Raw genomic sequence first — 20,367 nt, 5'->3', positions numbered from 1 at the left:
TTAAAAAAATCAGCGGAATAGCAACAGAAAATGCGGTGTCGCGCACACTTATTGCAAACTATTAGACATGTAAAGTATTTATTATTCTTTTTTATTTCAGTGTACGTGTAAAAGCTATTGATTTGGATTTGTTAAAAACAATCCATGTTGCAATTTGTTTAATAACAATAAATTCCTCAGACATTTTCACAAAAATGTTCAGCTGCGAAAAGTTCCAGAATACATTTCATATAAGACGTACGGAGATTTCTGATATAGTGTAGAATTTTTTTTTTCCTGAATTATAACTTATATAACTTTATAACTGTAATCAATAATATTTGGCATTTGTCTCCTGTTGAATTAACAACACTACTATATTCCTCTGACGTGCAAGCAGCACGGTCGTCGCTAGATGTCGCCTTAGCAACACTGTTAAGGTGAGCGTCTGTTTCCACAGCAACACTGCCGCACTTGAGCCCTACGCTTGCGCAGTCGGAGCGACGCCGACCTTCATTACGGCTTCCTTTTTTAAAAAAAAAATTACAATAAAGTGTATTGGGAGGTCCGCCGGAGCCAGCAACGGCGTGCTCACGAATTGTCCTGTTTGAATTTGACGGGGGCCATCAGCGTTTGGGGGTCCTGTGATGAAGTAACGATGCGAGCCCTTTCGCAGCATGCAAATGAATGTGATGAGTTGTTGGTAGTATCCCATGATGCCTCGCTTTATTTTGGCTGGTAGCTCCGGGAGATGAGCTCGGGCACAACCTCGGTGCGGTCCGAGAGAGAGGACTCCCTTCTCCCATCCACGTTTAACATGCTGCAACACACCTAAAAAGGACTGGACAGAAGGGAAGCTCCGCGTTTGTACCAAAAAAAAAAATTAAATTATAAAGCAGAGACAGGTAAGAACCGTTGTCTTCGCTTTCACCTGTTTTTCACAACACGAATCTCTTTTCTGATTGGTTTATGCGAAACACCTGCTCCTTGTTTGTAATACAGTATTGATACAGAGCCACAGTCTCTGTTACAAAAAAAATATTCTTAATCTCTGGTTACTCAGAGGCACGGGGTCATTTTGTGCATTTGTCATCAGAGAATTTGTTTGACAAATGAGTTAGGTCAACGGTCCAAGGAGAATTAATAAGCATTGGTTATCTAGCGCCTATTGGTGTTACCAGTAGTGGTGGTTGTCTCCAGTATTTTAATATTGAAAAACTGGGTAGGGATTCCTATGAGTTAGTTCCTAGGAGTGTGTTATTGTAAGAGTAATGAAGTTGTATGGTTTTGTGCTGGTTCCTGAAATAATTTGAAATGCACAATATTACGTCACCTAGTGCAAGTTCAAATGATGTGCTGTAATACGACCGACTGTATTGGCGAATTTCCTTTTCCTATTCATAGATTTCAGTATCATTTTCTTGCCATTTGCTTTTATGACTAAATCATAAACTATTGCGTATCATTAAAAAATGTGAATGCACTTTACCCATAAATAAGCAAATTGGTTGTAAACCCTTTAGGAAATCTCCCATTCATTAGATCTGTGGAAATTTGTCGTCGGATTATGATGATGGTTTTAATTTTGTATGAAACGCGAGCTCGTGTTTTCTGTAGGGCCTGGTTTCGTGTTGGAAGGACTGCCTCACGCACTAGTTTGAATCTGCCCATTTCTTAAATAAGCCTTCGTTGCTTTTAGACCTAGTACTCCGTTATTGCTCTTATCCGCTTCACAGCCTACGCCAAAACATTGCGTTAATTCCAGTTTCGGAGAACTACAGAGCTGGCGCATGTATAAGTGGTTTGTGGGTTTATCGCTCTGTCCGCAATGCAGGTAATATCAAGTACAGTTCCTTGCTGCATAGGTGGTGTGGCCCATGGAAAACTGTGTCCTTTGTTAGCCTTGTAGCCCTTGACTGTTGACATCTCCGTTAACAATAGAGGTGTTGCATCACTCTGCTTTTACGCTCTGCATGTCGGTCTCTGTAATAGGACTGTTTTTGCTTTTACAGTAGTTAAGTAGCATTGCTGTTTTAAAGTGAATGGGTTCATACTCTCATTTTTTTATGGTTTTACGTCTTGGTCCTCTATTCAGCCTTGTTGCATCTCTGAAAATGCATTCAACTGACACACGTCAGTAAAGTTTTCATGTCCATATTCTTTTTCGGTCCCTTTTAAGTCCGATTTTATTGAGCAAATACGATCACTTTAAAAAAAACTATTAAGCTGTGTTTAGCATAAAATGCCAAAATCAGTATCTTGAAGGAGAACAAGCAAAAGAACTGTCCATGTATATTTATAGGAAGAAATGTGGCAAAAATGGCAGTATAATAGGTTAAAAGTGTACCCCAGTAGCCTTGTTGTAACTGATGAAAGTAAGCACATGGAATATGTATCTGGTCATATCATTTATTTTTTTAGAATAGCTAATGTTTACTGCGGTATATACCTCTTTTTTTCTGTGTAGGAATAAAACATTTTAAAGTGATGCAATTACTTGTGTCTTTATTAATACATTTATCTCCCCATTTTTATATAGCATATTTTACTGGCCATCTTAGGTATAAAGAGGGAATCTTTTCTGATCCTTGAATTCCCAGCTGCTGCTCTTAATGCATTATTTATCATTGCAATCATGTTAGTGCTGTGACTGAAGCCATGTACAACAGCTCAGTAGATACTGGCTTCTCTTAAGGCTGTTTGGTAATGGGGGACGGCACTTCTGACTTAAGTAACCTTGTAAAAGTTCAGTCTCCTTGTTAATATGTAATCATTTGAGACTTTATTTCCCCCAGGTCTAGTGTAATCTTATTTGAAGTTGTTTGCACAGGTTATATTTACATTGAAGAATATGGTTCCAAAGTAAGGAAGCTCTCTGGAAAAACTGGACATTTCTTGGAAATGCTGAGAAAATTCTGAAAAAGAATGACAAAACCCAAAAAGATGTCTTTATTTGATTACAATGTAGCTATTGATAAGTATGATTACATCATTCATATCTAGATTTTATAGGAAGAGTGGATGAGTCATGTTGTAATAGTCATTAAGCGTCACAGCTCGTCATTGTGTAATAGAGACATGTTCATTCTGGGAATGGGCGAACTGTATAAGAGCCTCCCCAGAGAGGAATAAGTGTAGGTCAGTCATCATCTACATATTCTTTGTTTTATGAAAAGCAATTTGAATGGCCCAAATGCGTGACCTGCATTTCAAATTTATATTCCCAGAATCTAAATCAGCAGATTTAGAAAATCTGACATCTTTTGTTCATGACCCTCGGCTATTTAAACACACACGGAGCTTCTATGTTCCTGAATTCTGTTCTTTGTTGTGAAGTCTCCCCTAAATTCACTATTCGAACCTTGTAACCCACTTCATGGTATTGAGAGATTGCAATGCAGGTTGTCTTTTAAACTGACAGAGGGTGTGGTGTTTTGTCTTGGCTTCTATGGATAATATTCATTTAAAAGATAAGTGAATGTAACATGATCTACTGGCACTATCGCATACAGGTTTCTATATTCTTGTACAAAGACATAAAACATAAGTTGTTTTAATACAAGCGAACAGATGTCTTTATTGTCCAGACAAGAAGCTAAATATTAGGTTAGTGAATGATAAAGAGCATTTTGCATCTTTGTCTTATTCCATATAAATCAATATGCAATCCAGGAAGCTTCGTATTATCTCAGGGAAAATGGAGAAGCCTAATGGCATAGGAAATGAGTAATGGTCTGAGAGGCCACTTCTAATTGCACACTGTTAGTGCACAGAAGAAGATCATACCAGAGAAGATATTTCTAGTTTTATTTCATACATTGGGTAGAGCAGTGTATTTAAAGTGTCTTTATTTTAAAGACTAAAATCTATCTATGTACACAATCAAGTTGTAAAAACTTTGTACAAAATCAAAGGCTGACCAGCCCTGGAATGAAAATGTTTAAAGACATTCTACCGTATATCAGTCTCAGCATAATACTCATGCTAAAGTATGAGACTCATGACACAAAAGTCTGGTGATTTGTTGTGTACTCTCAAAGCACCTGACCTGTATTATACCGCTCCTCTGAATTCCTGTTTACAAATCTGTCAGGATCGCGCCCAGTGTAAGTGCAGTGCGGGAATTCATGTGGCCTGTTGTGGAACTCGGCAGATTTACTGCACGCCTTGGAACCACCTGGAAGTTTTTATGGGCTGCATCATGCAGTAAAGAAAATTGCAAGTTAGAAATGCAATTACCAATGCAGCAGCAGGAGCGAACCAGGAAATGTGACAATTTATGTCTCTGCAGTGGCTTTATTTTATGAAAAGAACTGCAGGAAGCAGGGGAGTTTCAGGTTACTGGTTGTGCAAGAAAAGATGCTTCTCTTAGCAGAACTAAACAGAGGTTTTAGTGTTCAAGATCTGCACACATCCAGTTTTCTCACAATGGCAAACATACAGAGCGGAAAAGCTCAGTTTCAGGTTGTTTTGTTTGTTCAGTTTGAGAATTTACGCGGAGGTGTGAAAGAGGTGCTTATGTGATATACTGTACTGTACATTTGCAAGTCGGCAATTATGATTTAAAATAACTGAATGAATTTGGCTTCCTGTTGTTACCCCTCCTGTTATCACTGTGAGGAGTTTTAGATTTTTGAACACATTTATTTTTACAGGTAATGTCCATACATTCACCATAAAACAATTACATACAGTCACTAATTATGGTAATAAAACAGAACTGAAATACTTAAGTAAGAAGAATTCAGTTAAGACGCTTATTTAAATAAAACTCTTATTGCAAGTTAATAGGAGTGTTATGTAAGCTCTTTGTGATTACAGTTTTATTAATTTTCTACAAGCATTTGTGAGCCTTTGTATCATGAATGATCTTTTAGGCGAAAAGTGCTTATTTCATTTATATCACTGAAATGTAAAAGATTTACTATTCTGCTGCGTGGTTCAAGATATCATAGTTATTGCTATTAGAATATGTATTTTGGTAAAGGAAATTGATACAGATCTTCCTGTCAGATTGCTGTTCTTGGTTTGAAAATTTAAAAACTTTGATCTAAAACCAGAATACCTGAAAGGTGGCTGATTAAAGTTTGAGAGTGAGTTAACAAATGTGATAAATGTTTTATAGGCTTTTATTTCTGATCCTATATTCAATATTCAGTAATAGAAATAATATTTAACTTTGGTTCTATCCCAGAAAAGAAAAACAGTTTGGTGTTTTTTCTCCTTTGCATTGGATTTTTGGAAATTGTGAAGGATGTATTTTGTGTTTAGATTAGAAATCTAGGTGGGTCTGGAGTGAACTGCTGTTCTTCTGTTGGGTTCTGCAGACCAGCGTCATATATTTGTATTTTGTTCTAAATGTGTTCCAGTTGTTTGGTTAAACATTCGCACTACTGTGATTCTTCATGTCCCTTTTTTTCTTGATCAATCCTGGACGGGCTGTTTGGTGAGAATGTCGGTTTAAAAATGTGTGTTTGGAGGAGATGTTTTCTATTCTAGATTTCCCTCTGCCCCCTGCTGTGGCTCTTCCCTGTGGTCCATTAGAAAGACAGTTACTGCACACCCCCTGCTGTGAATGGAACAGTACATAAGTAACCTGTTATACACCCTCAGTATGCTGGATCACAGAACTGCTGGTGCTCACAGCTGACCACATTGGGGAGTGCAGAATTCTCTGGGCTTAACAAACAAGCTGTTTGTATTGCTCTCTGTAAATATGGATAATTGGAGATTTTCATTAGCTTTCCTTTCATTGGATTTTCTTAGCAGTTGAGTACTGTAATTGTTACGTGGTGCTTACAAGGATGTACGAGACCAGATTCATTTTTCTCGGTATCCTCCACTTCCCAGCTCAGCTCCCCAGAGAACAGGTGTACAAAAATTAAAACCAGAAAGAAAAACAGCTATTGGGAATATAGTGTCTTTCTTTACCTGCCTGCCTGGAGGCATAAGAGTAGGTCAGGTCACTATAGAAACCTGGGAACACAGGACTCCTGCTGTGCAGTGGTTGCTAGGGGTGCTTCGTTTTCGACAATACAGGGCGTTTTCCTGAGTGAGGAAGAAAGTGGAGATCTGTGTAATTTAATTAATATAATGTATCTCCTCTATTACTGGTATTTTTTACTTAATCGGTTACACTTCACTCATTTGTTAAATGTAGTTCAATCAAAAGGGTCAATGTGACATTTTTGTTCAAAATAGGTCAGTTGTTAAACCTTTTTTAAAATCTCTGGGGGTTCCAGAAATTAATCTGTTATCCTGATTAAAATTGATGTTTCCTGTAAGGGTGGATTGGTTTTGGTTTTTCTTTGTTTCTGTTATTTATCTTTTTATAATTCACATTTAAGTGGGCAAAAATCCAAGCTCTCTCTTTTTTTTATGAAATTGCACCTGTCTAACAACAGTTTTTAAGTCTAATGTGAAGCTACAGCTCTCTGTGCGTTTCTTAGAATTCTTTGAATGATTTCATCTATGGAAGTGCATTTCTGACGTCAAGGGAAAAAAATCTCTCGTAATTACGAGATAGTAAATTATCACGTTTTGTGATAATCACACGATAGTACAATTGTCACATAAAACCTGCATTATCATTAGCTAACTTTCATTTTTAAGTAGTGGAAGTGATAGCACAATCACTCTTGTTTAAGGTTGAGTGTGAGAGTCCTAATGGTTAAAATGATTGTGTTCACATTTGGTAAAAATGGTAACATTTGATTATGAATAAACCCCAGTTGAAATGAAGTCTGTGCATGTTCTGCAGAGCTAGACATTGTTCTGAACACTAAACCCGAAATCTCTGAATTTTCAGTAGCTTCTAGGTGCAGCTCTCATTGCACATAAATGATCATTTCTATCTCGTAATAAAAACGGTATACCTTCTCATTATTATGAGATGACATTTTTTTCCCTTGATGGCAGCAGTGCACTTCTGTAGTAGTCTCTGCTGGTCTAAAAATGTAATTTCAGTCTAAATTTAGCCTTAAATTATGAATTTTAAAAAATGTAATAAATCACATGATGTAAATGATTATTGGACAATTGCTGTGAACCGAAAGATGACACAAAAGCTAATTCTAATCACCCGATTACTGTGTGAAATAAATGGATTGATGTTGTTTTTAATTATGATATTGTGATTTGTATTTCCAGTAGCCATGATTTATGTAGCTTGACCTTTATTCTGTTAAGTGTTTTGAAAGTCTTGTTAAATCTTACAGCTTGAGATACATCAGCCATCTACAATAAAATGTTGGGAGACCACTGGAATGGTATACTTGATGTAGCTTATTACAAAGAATTTGACAAACTCCTCTGGTGACCCAGAATCTAATTTGATTTTATTTTTTATTTGGGTGGTCTAATTTCTTCCCTCTTCCCAAAACGTTCTAGCTACATTAACTGGTGTCTCCCAGTTATATCTGCCCTCCAATGGAATGGCATCCCAGAGTGTTTCCAGGGTGGACTCCAGATTGCCTCTACCAATAACATGATTAAGCAGCTGTCCATCAGTGGCCGGATGTGGAGTTGTAGAATGTTTGATGAAGCTTTTCTACTCTTTAAGGGAATTACTCTATACATTTCTTGCATGTGATTTGGATTTGGCCTATGTGAGTGGAAGAGGTGCTGTAAAACTGTATTCTTTGTTGCTGTGCGCAGGTGCCTGGATTTCAGCCATGACGTCGGTCAGCCTGGAGAACCAGCTGCACAGTGCGCAGAAGAACCTGCTGTTCCTGCAGCAGGACCACGCCAACACGCTGAAGGGGCTCCATGCGGAGATCCGGCGGCTGCAACAGCACTGCACAGGTAGCACAGCCCCCCCCATCCCTGGGCACACTGCACACAATCCGGGAATTACAGCCTTCCCTCAGGACAGGGGTGGAGCAGACCACTAAACCTGCTCCCAGCAGTGAAATTTAATATAGCTTTTACGCCCAGCCAGGCTCTTTGTCCCGGAATCATGGCCATTGAATTAAAGAAACAACACATGTAGGTGTATATGTATAATATATCAAATCTATGACTGATCTTGGACTGCTCTATAACGATGCATTCACCAAATTGTATCTTTAAAGATAAATCGGTGAAGTGAGACTTCAGTCTTTCAAAAGATCTTTCAGTTGTAATCTTTCCTGTGTTTTTTATGATACAATACATCATATGAATATAAAAGAAAAGTGCATATTTATTCATGAGCATTAAAAATAGGATATTTTTCAGGTATTACATTTTGAAAGATTAATATATTTTAATTTTACCAACAGTTAAAATACCTTGTGATTTAAGAAAAAATAAGTACATTTTGAGTTGCTTTTCACCTGTTTTGTATAGTTGCCGTTTTCATCTTTATTAAGGTCATCCAATCTAGCATTTTAATTACAGATTTTTACCAATGATAAATTGTCATTAACATGTCTGAGTTTATGTTGAAAACACTTGGGTTAGGACTGGTACACACAGGTTTGAATTTGATAAAGTCTGTAACCCCTTTCGTGTTTATACTGATTTCATCTGAACCACAGAATATATCAATGCAGTTTTTTTTTCTTTTGCTTCAGACTTGACATACGAGTTGACAGCACGAAGTTCAGATTCTACAGGTAAGATCACATAATTACTTTGCTGAAATAAAATTATATATACAGAGAAATAATATATCCATGCTTTTACCTCTATAAGACTCTTAAGGCTGTGTTTGGAATATTATTATAATTATAAAGTACATGATTATGCTGTGGAAATTAAAAATTAGTTTAGCTCAAAAAGGTTGTTTTCCTTGTGATTGCTCATAAACGTGTTCTTTCCATAGGGAAGACATCAGGGCATAGAACATGTTTAGACTTGATATTTCTGCTGCAGAGATAAAACAAAGGAACATTAAAGCATTATACCCAGAGCCTGCATATTAATTGCATGCTGCTCTTGGAAGATGTAGGCTGAAACCTGATTCAAACGTGAAAATAGATGTGTTCTTGAAGCCGAGAGCTGTAAAGGGTCCTTAGTCTTAAGAATCAAAGCCACATTCTAAAAGAAAAAAAATGCCATCTTATCTCTCTGTAGAACTAGGCTCATAATAGCTCGATGATGAAATAGTAAGCTTGATATGAAAGAAAAGCTATGAACAACTGGAACTTCATTAGCACAGTATAGTATTATAGTGGCTAAATATTGTAAGAAATAGGGGTTAAGAAAATAAAGAATATCAGAAAAAAGGCCAAATGTGATGGTATGATTAGAGGTATGAGTTCTTTGTTTTCTGGCACAGCTTTGGTCAAGAATAATAAAGCAGGCACACGTGGTTAAACAGATATTTAATTTAATAATTGATACTTTAATAGTTGCTTCCAAGAACCATAACAATATTAAAATAACTCAGATACTTCAGGTGTTGAAATGGCTCAGAGAGAAACATTTTTAAAAATCTGTCACCAACCTATCATAGTCTAAAATGCACTTTATACCTGAGCTGTTTAAAAATCAAATTTAACTTTTGTGAAGCATCACAATGTAATTGTTTCTAAAGGCTCACCTACACTGCAGGCTTAATGTACACTTTTTCATGCTGTTGCACATTTTACCCCTCTTCAGTTTTCCATACAGACTTCCAGCACATCTTTATCTCCAGATTTCACATTTCAAGATCAGGAAAAGCCTTTATATTAAAAAAATACTATACTGTTTAGAAGGCAGCACAGCAGTCAGACCCTTCAATCATGGCAGTAAAATTCAGTGAAGCTATTATACCATGACATGATTAAGGTTGTGAATAAATGAAGTTCACTTATACTACTGTGTACTGTATTTGGATTTGTTGTAGTTTTTTCCCATGTGAAATTGTTTCAGAGCTGTTCTTGATGAGTACAGCTGTTTGATGCCGGGGGGGGGGGACTCTGTGTCTTCATTATGGGTTTGTGCTTGACTTTTATGAAATTCAGGGGAGAACATGATGTTGAGGCTCTGAAGCTGCTGGTTCTGATTCAGTACTGCAAAAGCCTTGATATCTTTAATCGCAGAGGTTCGATATTAGATTTTTATTTGAGACTTATATGTAATTGCTATATAAGATCCTTTAACTTATGCTTTGATAGATGAACTTAGAGTTTTATCTTTATACAGTTTTTTTCACAGAAACTGTACAGGTTGAGCAAGTATCTTGGTAATCCCGGTAACCACAAACATTCCCCTAGATCACCTGTGGAAATGCCTTTGGTTACTGTATCTGATCCCTTCATATGTACTTCTAAAGAAAGGCTGAGCGTAAATAGGGCACTTGTCTTTGATCTTCAGATGGAATGAAAGGTCAATATGTACCTCAGAAAGACTGATGTACTTTTACTGTAGGTCTTGCTTGGTTTACACTCTTATTTCCAATTTACTAACCCTTCATCTACTAGTTTTGAATCTTGGAAGACTATAGATACTTTATTGATCCCGTGAGGGAAATTGCAGTGCAACAGCAGCTTTACACAGACAACACAGCCACAGTGTAAAGAATGATGCAATAATAATAATAGTACAATACATACAATACAATCAGTACAGTGAGGGGTGCACTAAAAGAGTTACTCACAGTCCAGACACACAAAGAACAAACTAGAACAGAACAGTATGCAGAAAAATCGTATAACACATATGAATATAAATATAGATGTAATATAGATATAAATATAAATGTATTGCACGGGTCCCTGGCATATATTGCACAAAAACCAGTTGTGAACGTGAAAAGAAAGAGAGCAGATGTAGCAGTAGATGTGTAGATGTGTTTAGTCCAGAAACAGGTCACTGTCAATGTTGCCTCTGCCCAGACGCAAGGTGGATGCGTTGTACAGTCTTATGGCAGAAGGCAAGAATGACCTCCTGTAGCGCTCCCTGTCGCACAGTGGATGAATCACAAATATCTCAAATATATGAATCTCTATATAGTGTGACATTAATATCAAAATGGATTTGTGACCTATACTTTATCTATACTCTAGGGAGGAGTACAGGGGAATGATAACATGGACATACTGTAATAACTTCCATTTAAATGCATAAAAATATTTGTTTAGAAACTGATATTGAAGGCTTGTAGGCTAATTATTGAAAGTGTTGTTAGATTAACAATTCCAAAATAGACAAGCTATATTAAGAACTAGCTTTCTGGTGATACTGATAGTGAGGCTCAGATGAAATAGCTGAGAGAATTAAATCCTTAATGAGCTCATGATCCCATAAAACACCTGGCTTATTTTCAGAGGCTCGGCAGATTGTTTTCCAGGAATGTGATCCAAAGCTCAACTGCTCTCTTTTCAAGTATCATGGTGATCTCGGTAACAACAAACACCAGATGATTGTGACACTTAAACAGAATTAATGTAGCAGAGAGCACAGTGTGCTCAGGCATTAAATATGTAAAATGACTACAGCATTTTTATGTAGCATTAATTCACAAAAATATCACAAATGTAATCCCTATCTAGTCTAAAAACTAAGAGACAGCTTTTCGTAGAGTTAAATCTCCACAATATTGTCCCGCTGTGTTGTATCATCACTCATCTGTAATCATAAAAATGTCTTAACTAGTTGTAAAATTTGCATTTTAGATTTACACAGTGACACGATTTTCATATATGTAGCTGTGCATTTCTCAAAAAGTACAGTAATACTTATACAGTAAAACTGTATAAACCGCACCAATGGAATCAGTAAATCATGAATGATTCCTATACAATGTCTTAGAGTAGTGTAGTCGGCTAATAGAATGATCATTTTTAAAATGATACATTGAAACTATTGAAAAACATAAAAAGCACACTGAGAAATATGCATTTCATGTAAGTGAACATTGTATATGCTCTATGCTGTCTTCACAATTTGCCAGTGTTCTGAGGAAGGCTTTTTACTTATTTATATTTTTTTAAAAGAACCTGTCCTCTTTAAAATAATTATTCTAAATGCTGAAACAAATGTGTATAGGGATCACATGAGCAATAGAACAGTTCAGTGTGGCTAATCGTTTATTTTTCAGTAAGGTCGCCTGTTTGCAGTAATAAACCAAGCAAAAGGGAAATTGTCTTGGACACATAATAGCAGGGTAACCAGGTCCTTTACTACAAACCACAAAGCAATGCTGGTAATCCTCTGACCTCCCCAGCCTCTGAATGGTCTTCTCATGGCCATTCCTATTGGGAAAGAGAACAGGCCAGCTGAGAAACGTACTGCAAATGCTGCATGATGTAACCCTGGATACAGGATATAAATAACTTCAGCTTTCACAAATCAAAAAGCATTTTATCAATGTGAATTGGATGTAATACAAATGCCCCCTTATTTTATATGTAATGACCTTTGACATATAGCAGACAATGTGAACATGAAATCTTGGCCTCGCTGAACTGATTCCTGAAGCAATACCATATCGTCCTTTCTTCACCAAGAAAAGACATCCGTGCAAGCTGTATTCATTTTATCAACTTCACACTACCCCTTCTCATTTGAAAAGTGAAACACAGATCTGGTTTAAATAAAACATTTGCCAGAATGAGCAATTTAAGATTATTCGCCCAGTAGTGTAGTGCTAATGTCAGCTTTTTAATGGCAGATGCTTATTTCCTTCTAGCCAATAGAAACGTGGCATCAAACAATGCATTTGTAGTTTGCATTTGGCGGTGTACTCAAAGCTGTGATGTAATGATATTAATATTCCAGGTCATTGTTCATATTAACATGAATGTGCACAGACGGTAGGAGTGGGTATAAAGATAATCTGGTAGTAAATTCAGATAAGATGATTTCAATAAGCATGATGGGCAGGTTTTAATTCAGAATAATTACATTGGGAAGTTTAATTTACTATGACAAAAATCTGTTAAGATGTGATACCTGGATACATTTAGACTTTACGTGTTATTTTTCTAATATTTTCATTTCATTGCTCAGCAGAACACCAAAAATGATTATTGATCCCTGTGAATCATCTTTTAGTAATCACTGTAAAGGTGAGAGTTTGTCTAACTGATTGCTTTAAAGAAAAAATGCACAATCTCAAATAACAGAACAATAGTTGTAACACAACACAAGTTGTAGACTGTTTTTCTATTTACTTTCTCATGAAATGTTCATGGAAATAAATGTAGTACACATCTGATTTCTAAATGTCCACAACAAGGCTACTTCACAATTTTCTAGTTTATTTTCTTTTTAGTATGAGGTTAGTTTCTGATAGTATAAAGATAGCACAGTACCCTAACAACATAATGTAATTTCTCTCTGTGACCTACTTGGATTATGACTGCTCTGCACCAACTATGTTAAAAGGCTTTTATTCTGTGTATAGAAAGTTAAAATGAGTTATCTTGAAATGAATGAGATTAGAATTGGATTAATTAGATTTAAAAAATTACAGGCATGCCAATTAGTAATTCTACACCATATGCCAACAAGCTTTAGTACAGCAAGCAGTCAGACAAGAATCTTGCTTTAGGATGTTTTGCATTGTAAGCCAACACAGGTCGGGCCCTGGAGCCAGTAGCAGGTATTGAGCTAATTGACAAAGGAATGTTTTGCAAGTACTCGATCAGTCCAGGCTGCATCCGGTTAGGGATTCTGTGCTATATTCAGGGTCACCTAACAGTGATGTTCCAATTCTGCTAAGACACATAGTACACCAGATTCTGAAGATTTTATTCAGTGTTTTGCTAGTTTGTAATGGATTAATAATCATACCCTAAATTGTGGTGTTTATAGGTGTTGCATATTGTAAGCGATTCACCTGTGGTGAACTTAATTGCAGAAGTACAGTATTTCTGAAATTGTGTAGTGCAGGATATGAAGTGCAGACATTACAGGAAATGAGAGAGGGAAAGAAATCGTAACCCTCATGTGTCTTTAGATACAGAAGCACCAATAGCAAAGTAACAGCAGTCTGGCTCAGGTGACGTAATGCTCTGTAGGTGGAAGTGATGAATAATTGATACCAAGCCCACATGGTCAGGGTGCATCTTTGATTCTCAGGATTCTCCTGGGCTGCATGGACTGATGTTAGTGAATCATTAAAGACCACAGGTTCCAGATAAGATATGCATGTCTACCCTTGCAAAAAGGTTGAAGCTGATTAAAGGACATCAACAAATAATGTTTTGGATTTTTACCCACCTCCAAAACAGCAGTCTTTGTACAGGTTCAAAGATGAAGTAATGTGCAAAGGGGTAATTACCCTTAAGCCTCAATTTAGCCAAAGCATTCATAATTTATTTTTTTATAGTTTGTGAAAAGAAAAATTAGCATTTAATTCTCAGTGTTATTATTACAGTTGTATGGGTAGTATTGATAACTAACATTATCCTTAAGAGACTTCCCAGTGAACTTTTGCTGCCATACTGTCTACTGTTTCTGCAGGTAGCAGTGAACTGAGGTGCGATGAGTTGAGGAAAAAATGCGAAGAACTGGAAGCCCAGCTGAAAGCCAAAGAGGAGGAAAACGTGGAGCTCATGAAGGAGCTGGAGCAGAAAAACGCCATGATCTCAGTCCTGGAGAACACGATCAAGGAGAGGGAAAAGAAATACCTGGAGGAGCTGAAAATGAAAAGCCATAAACTGAACATGCTGTCGAGCGAGCTGGAGCAGCGGGCCAGCACCATCGCCTACCTGACCTCCCAGCTGCACGCCACCAAGAAGAAACTGATCGCCACATCGAGCGGCACGTCGGACACCAGCCCCAACGCCAGCCCGGTCAGCTCTTACAAGCCGGAGCCCCCCAGGGACAAGATGCCGGAAACCCCGCGGCGCAGGATGAAGAAGAGCCTGTCCCAGCCCCTGAGCTCGGACTACTCCGAGCTGTACCGGCTGGGCTCGGACGGGCGCAGGCTGCTGCTGCGCGACACCCTGGAGGCCATGCCGGACCCCACGCCCTTCCTGCTCGCCCGGGAGTCCGCCGACGCGCAGCTGCTGAAGGAGAGGCCGGCGGTCATCCCCCCCATCGCCTCGGAGCGCACGGCCGCCAGCCCGCACCACAGCCCCGCCCGGGAGAGGCAGCACAGGGCACACGTGGGCGTGGCGCACCGCATTCACCACCTGGCCCCCCAGCCCGCGCCCGCGCCCGCCGAGGTGGAGACGCTGGCTGTGGACCAGGTGAACGGGGGCAAAGTGGTGAGGAAGCGGTCGGGGACTGACAGGACAGTGTGAAACCATCCAGTCCGTGACAGAAGACAAGGCAATCACTTCAATCAGCTGCTTTTTATGCAACACTTAGTAATGACAGAAAAAAACTCACGCTCCTCCTTCAAGACTCTTGTGCTCCCTGGTAGAAAACTCTTAAGAAAGCATGCCAAAATTTGGTTTGAAAGCCCATGTGACAAACATCTTGATTCTCTGAATCCAGCTTCTATAATTTACCATCCTACTCATTCCTTTTTTTTTGGAAAAAATATGCAAAACCACCCAGCCAAAATAAACCTGACTCTATGTTGTTGCTTGCTTCCGTTATGCATTCTGGATACATACATGCTCATGTACAAAAAAAGGTTACACACCCAGATTTCCACGTTTTCATCCCACCACAGATGTATTACCAACAAGTGAAGACTAACAAGCTTTATGTAGAATGTGCAGCAACACGTTAAAAGTGTCTACTCCCAAATGATTTTTTTTTGCCTGGACACCATATACGTAGAAGGTTTCCAAAGAGCGGAGTTCACAATTGACGACAAAGCCTTTGCATAGGCAGCAATATATTTAATCTGTGCATATGTAAATGGCAGGAATGGAGTAGCAGACAGCTTGACTTATGGCAATGTTAGGCAGTTTGTAAATCAATTTTGTAACAACAACTGTTCCTGTACACAATACAGAATTGTAACTTGCAGCCCTGCTGTGTGTTGTTTTTCCAGGGACAAGCATATGCATTCAGACACTTTAGCGATGTTTTCACAAGGTGTTCACAAACCATGTGGTCCTTGTGCAAAACCAGTATGGAGTGGTTTGAATACAGTGTTCCAAGGGGAGCAGTGGTTACACAGGCTCCCAAACATTACTGAATGCCAAGGCTAACCCTGACAAGTTGAAATAAAGAACCTCCAGCAAATGTCTGACGAGTTGTGTGCGTATTGACTGTGAAAGAAGCTTACGTCTTCATCTGCCTCAGGCTTTTCATTTTAAATTGTATGTATGAACCTTGAATTAAGGGAAAAAAATGCATAACTTAATATGAAAATATTTAAATCCCTTAAATGATGAAAAAGTTAAATCTTTAAAAAAAGGACAACCGTGCATGGTTGTAGGCCTTTGTTTCTGACATCTGTGCCACTGGGTCAAAGCTCTTAACCGACCAGCAAAGAGCCAATACGTGTCTTACCAGCTATATAAAGGTAAGTCAATAAAGTAAAAGGAATGATCTTTCTAAAGTGGAGAGCCTATTTTTTACTTAGGCCCCTTGCAAGTCCATATTTCTACCAGTGGTTGGTTCCCGAGTCATTCCCACACCTCATTTCGACCTTGTTGTCATCACTGAACACTGAAATTCATTAGGATATGTTTGAGTGCTGTTGCTTTGTCAGAAGACCACAAGAAAGAGCTGAAACACTAGAAAGCAAACGTGGATCATAGAGGTCCAACTCACATCACAAGCTGATGTCCCATTTTTCAGCATGTCCTCCAACACTCCCATCTGGGAAAATAAACAGAGTTCAAGCAGTGATAAATCTCCAAAAACAAACATCATCAAGTGCATTCACTACTATACACAAAGTCATTTGGATACCAGGACATTAATTCCATGAGACTGAGTATGGTTTTTGTCTGGAAGATTAACCTGGTAGCTTTTGTGTGTGTGTGTGTGTGTGTGTGTGAACGTCTGATGTTAAACTTTTTTTTAATATTGCTAGAACTGTGGTATAACAAAGCCCATCAATTTAGTTCCAGACATCACTTACTGTATACCTTATTGATATTCCACACATTAAAATGCTACTGTATCAAATCAATTACTTCACACTTGTTCAAGTATTTGCATATTTGTTAACTTTATCACTTATTAAAATCAAGAGCCTCTGAGTTTTTTCTGACAGAACATCTGTAACAGTGCTGTGTAATTTCTGAAATACTTCATTGTTAATTGTAAAAAAAAACTTACATGACCACAACTGTACTGTAACACTTAATTCTCAGTTCCAGATGTACTGCACCTTGTCTTTATCTCTCTTCTTACTGTGCACTGCCTTAATACCCTGGCCTATTCACATTCAGAATTCTAGTATTCTTATAAACGGTAGTCCGAATATTAGTAGTCTTATAATTTAGGTAGCCCAAATTCAAATTAAGGCAGGACAAGAGGGTTATCACCCCAGTCTTAAAAACAAATGTCAATTAGACTACATAGTCAGGACCTCAATTTACCATCTTTTTTTTAAAGGTTTCAAAATTCTTTTTCCAGACAGGGAATGCTACCTACTGATCTATCAGCACTGAAAGTGGCAATCTTTTTTTTTCCTCCATAGAGGTATAAAATCAATTCTGTACCCAAGGACTAAGCAGGCACAGCCTTCTTTAACTTGTGAGACGCAATGGTATAAGGCTACAGCGTGTTATGATATACATAATTTCAACACTTCTATACAATACTTACACTGATAAGCCCTCTACTCATTGACTGGAAGACCTGCACAACTATACAGGTCAGTAAACCTGGTCCTGGAGAGATGCAGTGCTGCAGATTTTATAGGTAGCCTTAAATAATTCATAAGCAGAGAGCTGGAAAGCTTGTTAACTCTTAATTAGGCAGCTGATTGATCCAGTTAAGTCATTCCAACTTCGGCTGGAATGAAAACCAAAAGGCACTGTAGCTCTACAGAACACGTGCTGCAGGCCCCTGTACTAAAGCCCCCCACGTCTCGGGCAAAAGTGGGTAGAATAAACTCCCAACAGTCCCTGACCCCGTGGCTCCTTTATTTAAAGTAAATGTCCAGAAGTCTTTGAATGGCATTTATTACTTCTCTTCATCTGAAGAGCATTTGTCTTTGCTCATTTTCTTATAGTGCTTTCCAGTCCTGATCCTGGAGATCTGGTGAATCTGAAGGCTTTCATTCTAAATCTGCTCTTGACAAGCCAAATCAATTCACTATTGACTTAACCTGGCCAGTTGAACAGCTTCTCCCAGCTCTCCAGGTGCTGCTGCTTCAAAGGGACCCTGCAGACACCCAGATACCCAGGACTGTACAGCTCTGCCTTAACACTTTCAGGACTGTTGCTCTTGAGAACGTGGGTAACCCACCACAGGAAAACAAATGTGCAATACATCATCCCTTCTGAACATCTCAGCAACACACGCAGTGTGAGAGGTGAGCCTACCTCCGATTCAGATGTTCCCAAAATCAGGTTGCATGCCACAGCTCACGTCAATCACACCACTACTGCCACTATCTGTAAGGGAAAATAAATACATAGTGCTCTGTCGATCAATCAAATCGGTCACTACGCTAGGCACAATAATAACTACAGCTTTTCAAATCTTTCTCAAACCCTGCGACTAAAAATAGCAGGACTTACATATTCAAACACGCTGCTCACACTCCCTCAGTGCCTTAACTTCACAGCCCTGGTTCCAGTACCAAATATTCCACAGCAAGACATTACTGATTAAAAAACTCGTATGCATTATTGCAGTCTCTTTCCACTGAAAAACAGATCTTGACTCCTAAAAGTACAATGTTTACTGCAACCCATTTTAAGCTATATTTCCATGTACTACAGTTACTCAAATGAGCAAGATCATTTTCATCTTTTCATTCCAGTCTCAAATATTGTACGTTTGCTTGACAGAAACTGCCCTAAGGTACCAGTCTTATGTTTTGAATGTGAAAACAAGTATAAGGTGTTTTTGTGAATATATGCAAGACATCTCAACCCAGAAAAACAAGCTCTACCCATTTCAACTCACAGCTACTGTCAGTTTTATTTACGTTTTATTTCATATAGTGGGTTTTCATGTCATCAGTGAAATGTCACTTAGTCCCTCTAAACTACAAAACATAATCACACATAGAAACAGTGAATCCAACTGCTTCAGTCGTTTAACATTTATCATGTTATTAAAAAAAACTGTTTTCCTTCTCTCGTAATTAGAAACATAAACAATTCAGAGTACTTGGCATCTCTTTAGCAAGTTACAGTACTGGCAACGTAAAGGTTCTGTCGACACTTCTCAGGGACCAATTAAAAAAAAGCCAACATCTGCCAACTCATCTTTCACATTGAAAATGACAAACCGCACGGCTATAAACTGTACCACCTTCTGTTCATGTTAATGCACACTCACTCAAAGCAATGCTCATAAAGAACTAACTACAATAGTTCAGGTTGGTGGCTGCGTCAGCATGCGTAGTCTGCAAAGGAACAAGTAATAGGTTTATTCCATGCTGAAAAGAGAAGAGAGAAAAAACCACACCCGAAGAAGGCTTCACAGCCGAAACGTTGTGTTTTTTTCTCTCTTCTCGTGTGTTGTGAAACGTTGTGTTAACTGTGCAATGCCTTAGAACTCAATACACCTCTTGGCACTATGCACTATGCACCTTTGACTTGGACTACCATGTGCTTTTGTCCACTACCTCGTATCTACCGCTTCTGTTTCTTATTGACGGTACAAACTATCACTATTACGTAGCGTTTTGTAATGCACTGTCTACATTGTGTGGTTTCTGCTGTACTTTGCATATCCTGAGAGGACAAAAAGAATTCCAATGTACATGTAGGAATAAACTCCTCCACTCTATCATAACCTCTCTCCTCCCGTAACACGCTCTGGGAAACGAAGGTTATTTAGTCACAACGTAGCGGCACCGTTCCTGTTTGTCTCTCATATACTGTATTTTTATTTGACTTATAGGTACCTGAATAAAAAAACATACTTACTTTATTTTTAGGTCTGATGTGTGCCAAGCGCGCTCCGACATCACCTCGCCGCCCTCACATGGTCTTCCATTTTATCCCTTACACGCACACACGTGTACATGTACATGCACATGCTACTGTCGTGTCCAACAGACAACTCCTAGCCACGTACGGAGCAACAGCTTCCAGGACAAGTTATCCGTAAAAAATCTGCATTATTGTTGGCTTCTGCTGCACTCTAAGTTCGTACAAACATGCAATATCTCACTTTCCAGGTACGCGCCGCGCCATATTGCCGTCATCGTTGTCCGCTATTCAGAACGCAACAAGACTTCCGGTGAGGTGACGCGGCCTATTACATTTTAAACAAGCAGGCTTGTGAATACATCTCTTTTAATCTTCGAGACGGCTGTGCCTACAAATAATACCTGTTAATTCTGCATGCAGATCACGTTGGGCCATTTCTGCGGTGAAATGTGTGCTGCAATTCTCGATAATTCTCGCTCTCAGCCCTTGGCGAGACCAA

At 38.6% G+C, this 20,367-nt stretch overlaps 1 protein-coding gene across 1 annotated transcript; it reads left to right on the top strand.

Moving 5' to 3' along the window:
• The first annotated feature begins 470 nt into the window (after positions 1-470).
• Positions 471-16,041, top strand: ccdc92 (coiled-coil domain containing 92). Its single transcript, XM_088935761.1, has 4 exons — positions 471-884; positions 7,636-7,782; positions 8,535-8,576; positions 14,359-16,041. The coding sequence occupies exons 2-4, from the start codon at positions 7,653-7,655 to the stop codon at positions 15,141-15,143; spliced, it is 957 nt and encodes a 318-aa protein (XP_088791887.1). The 5' UTR covers positions 471-884; positions 7,636-7,652; the 3' UTR covers positions 15,144-16,041.
• The last annotated feature ends 4,326 nt before the right edge of the window (positions 16,042-20,367 follow it).

Source organism: Atractosteus spatula, chromosome 17 (genome assembly GCF_055471065.1).
Source record: "Atractosteus spatula isolate fAtrSpa1 chromosome 17, fAtrSpa1.hap1, whole genome shotgun sequence".
In the NCBI taxonomy this organism is placed as follows: Eukaryota; Metazoa; Chordata; class Actinopteri; order Semionotiformes; family Lepisosteidae; genus Atractosteus; species Atractosteus spatula.
This window is presented reverse-complemented; position numbering and strand designations above follow the sequence as displayed.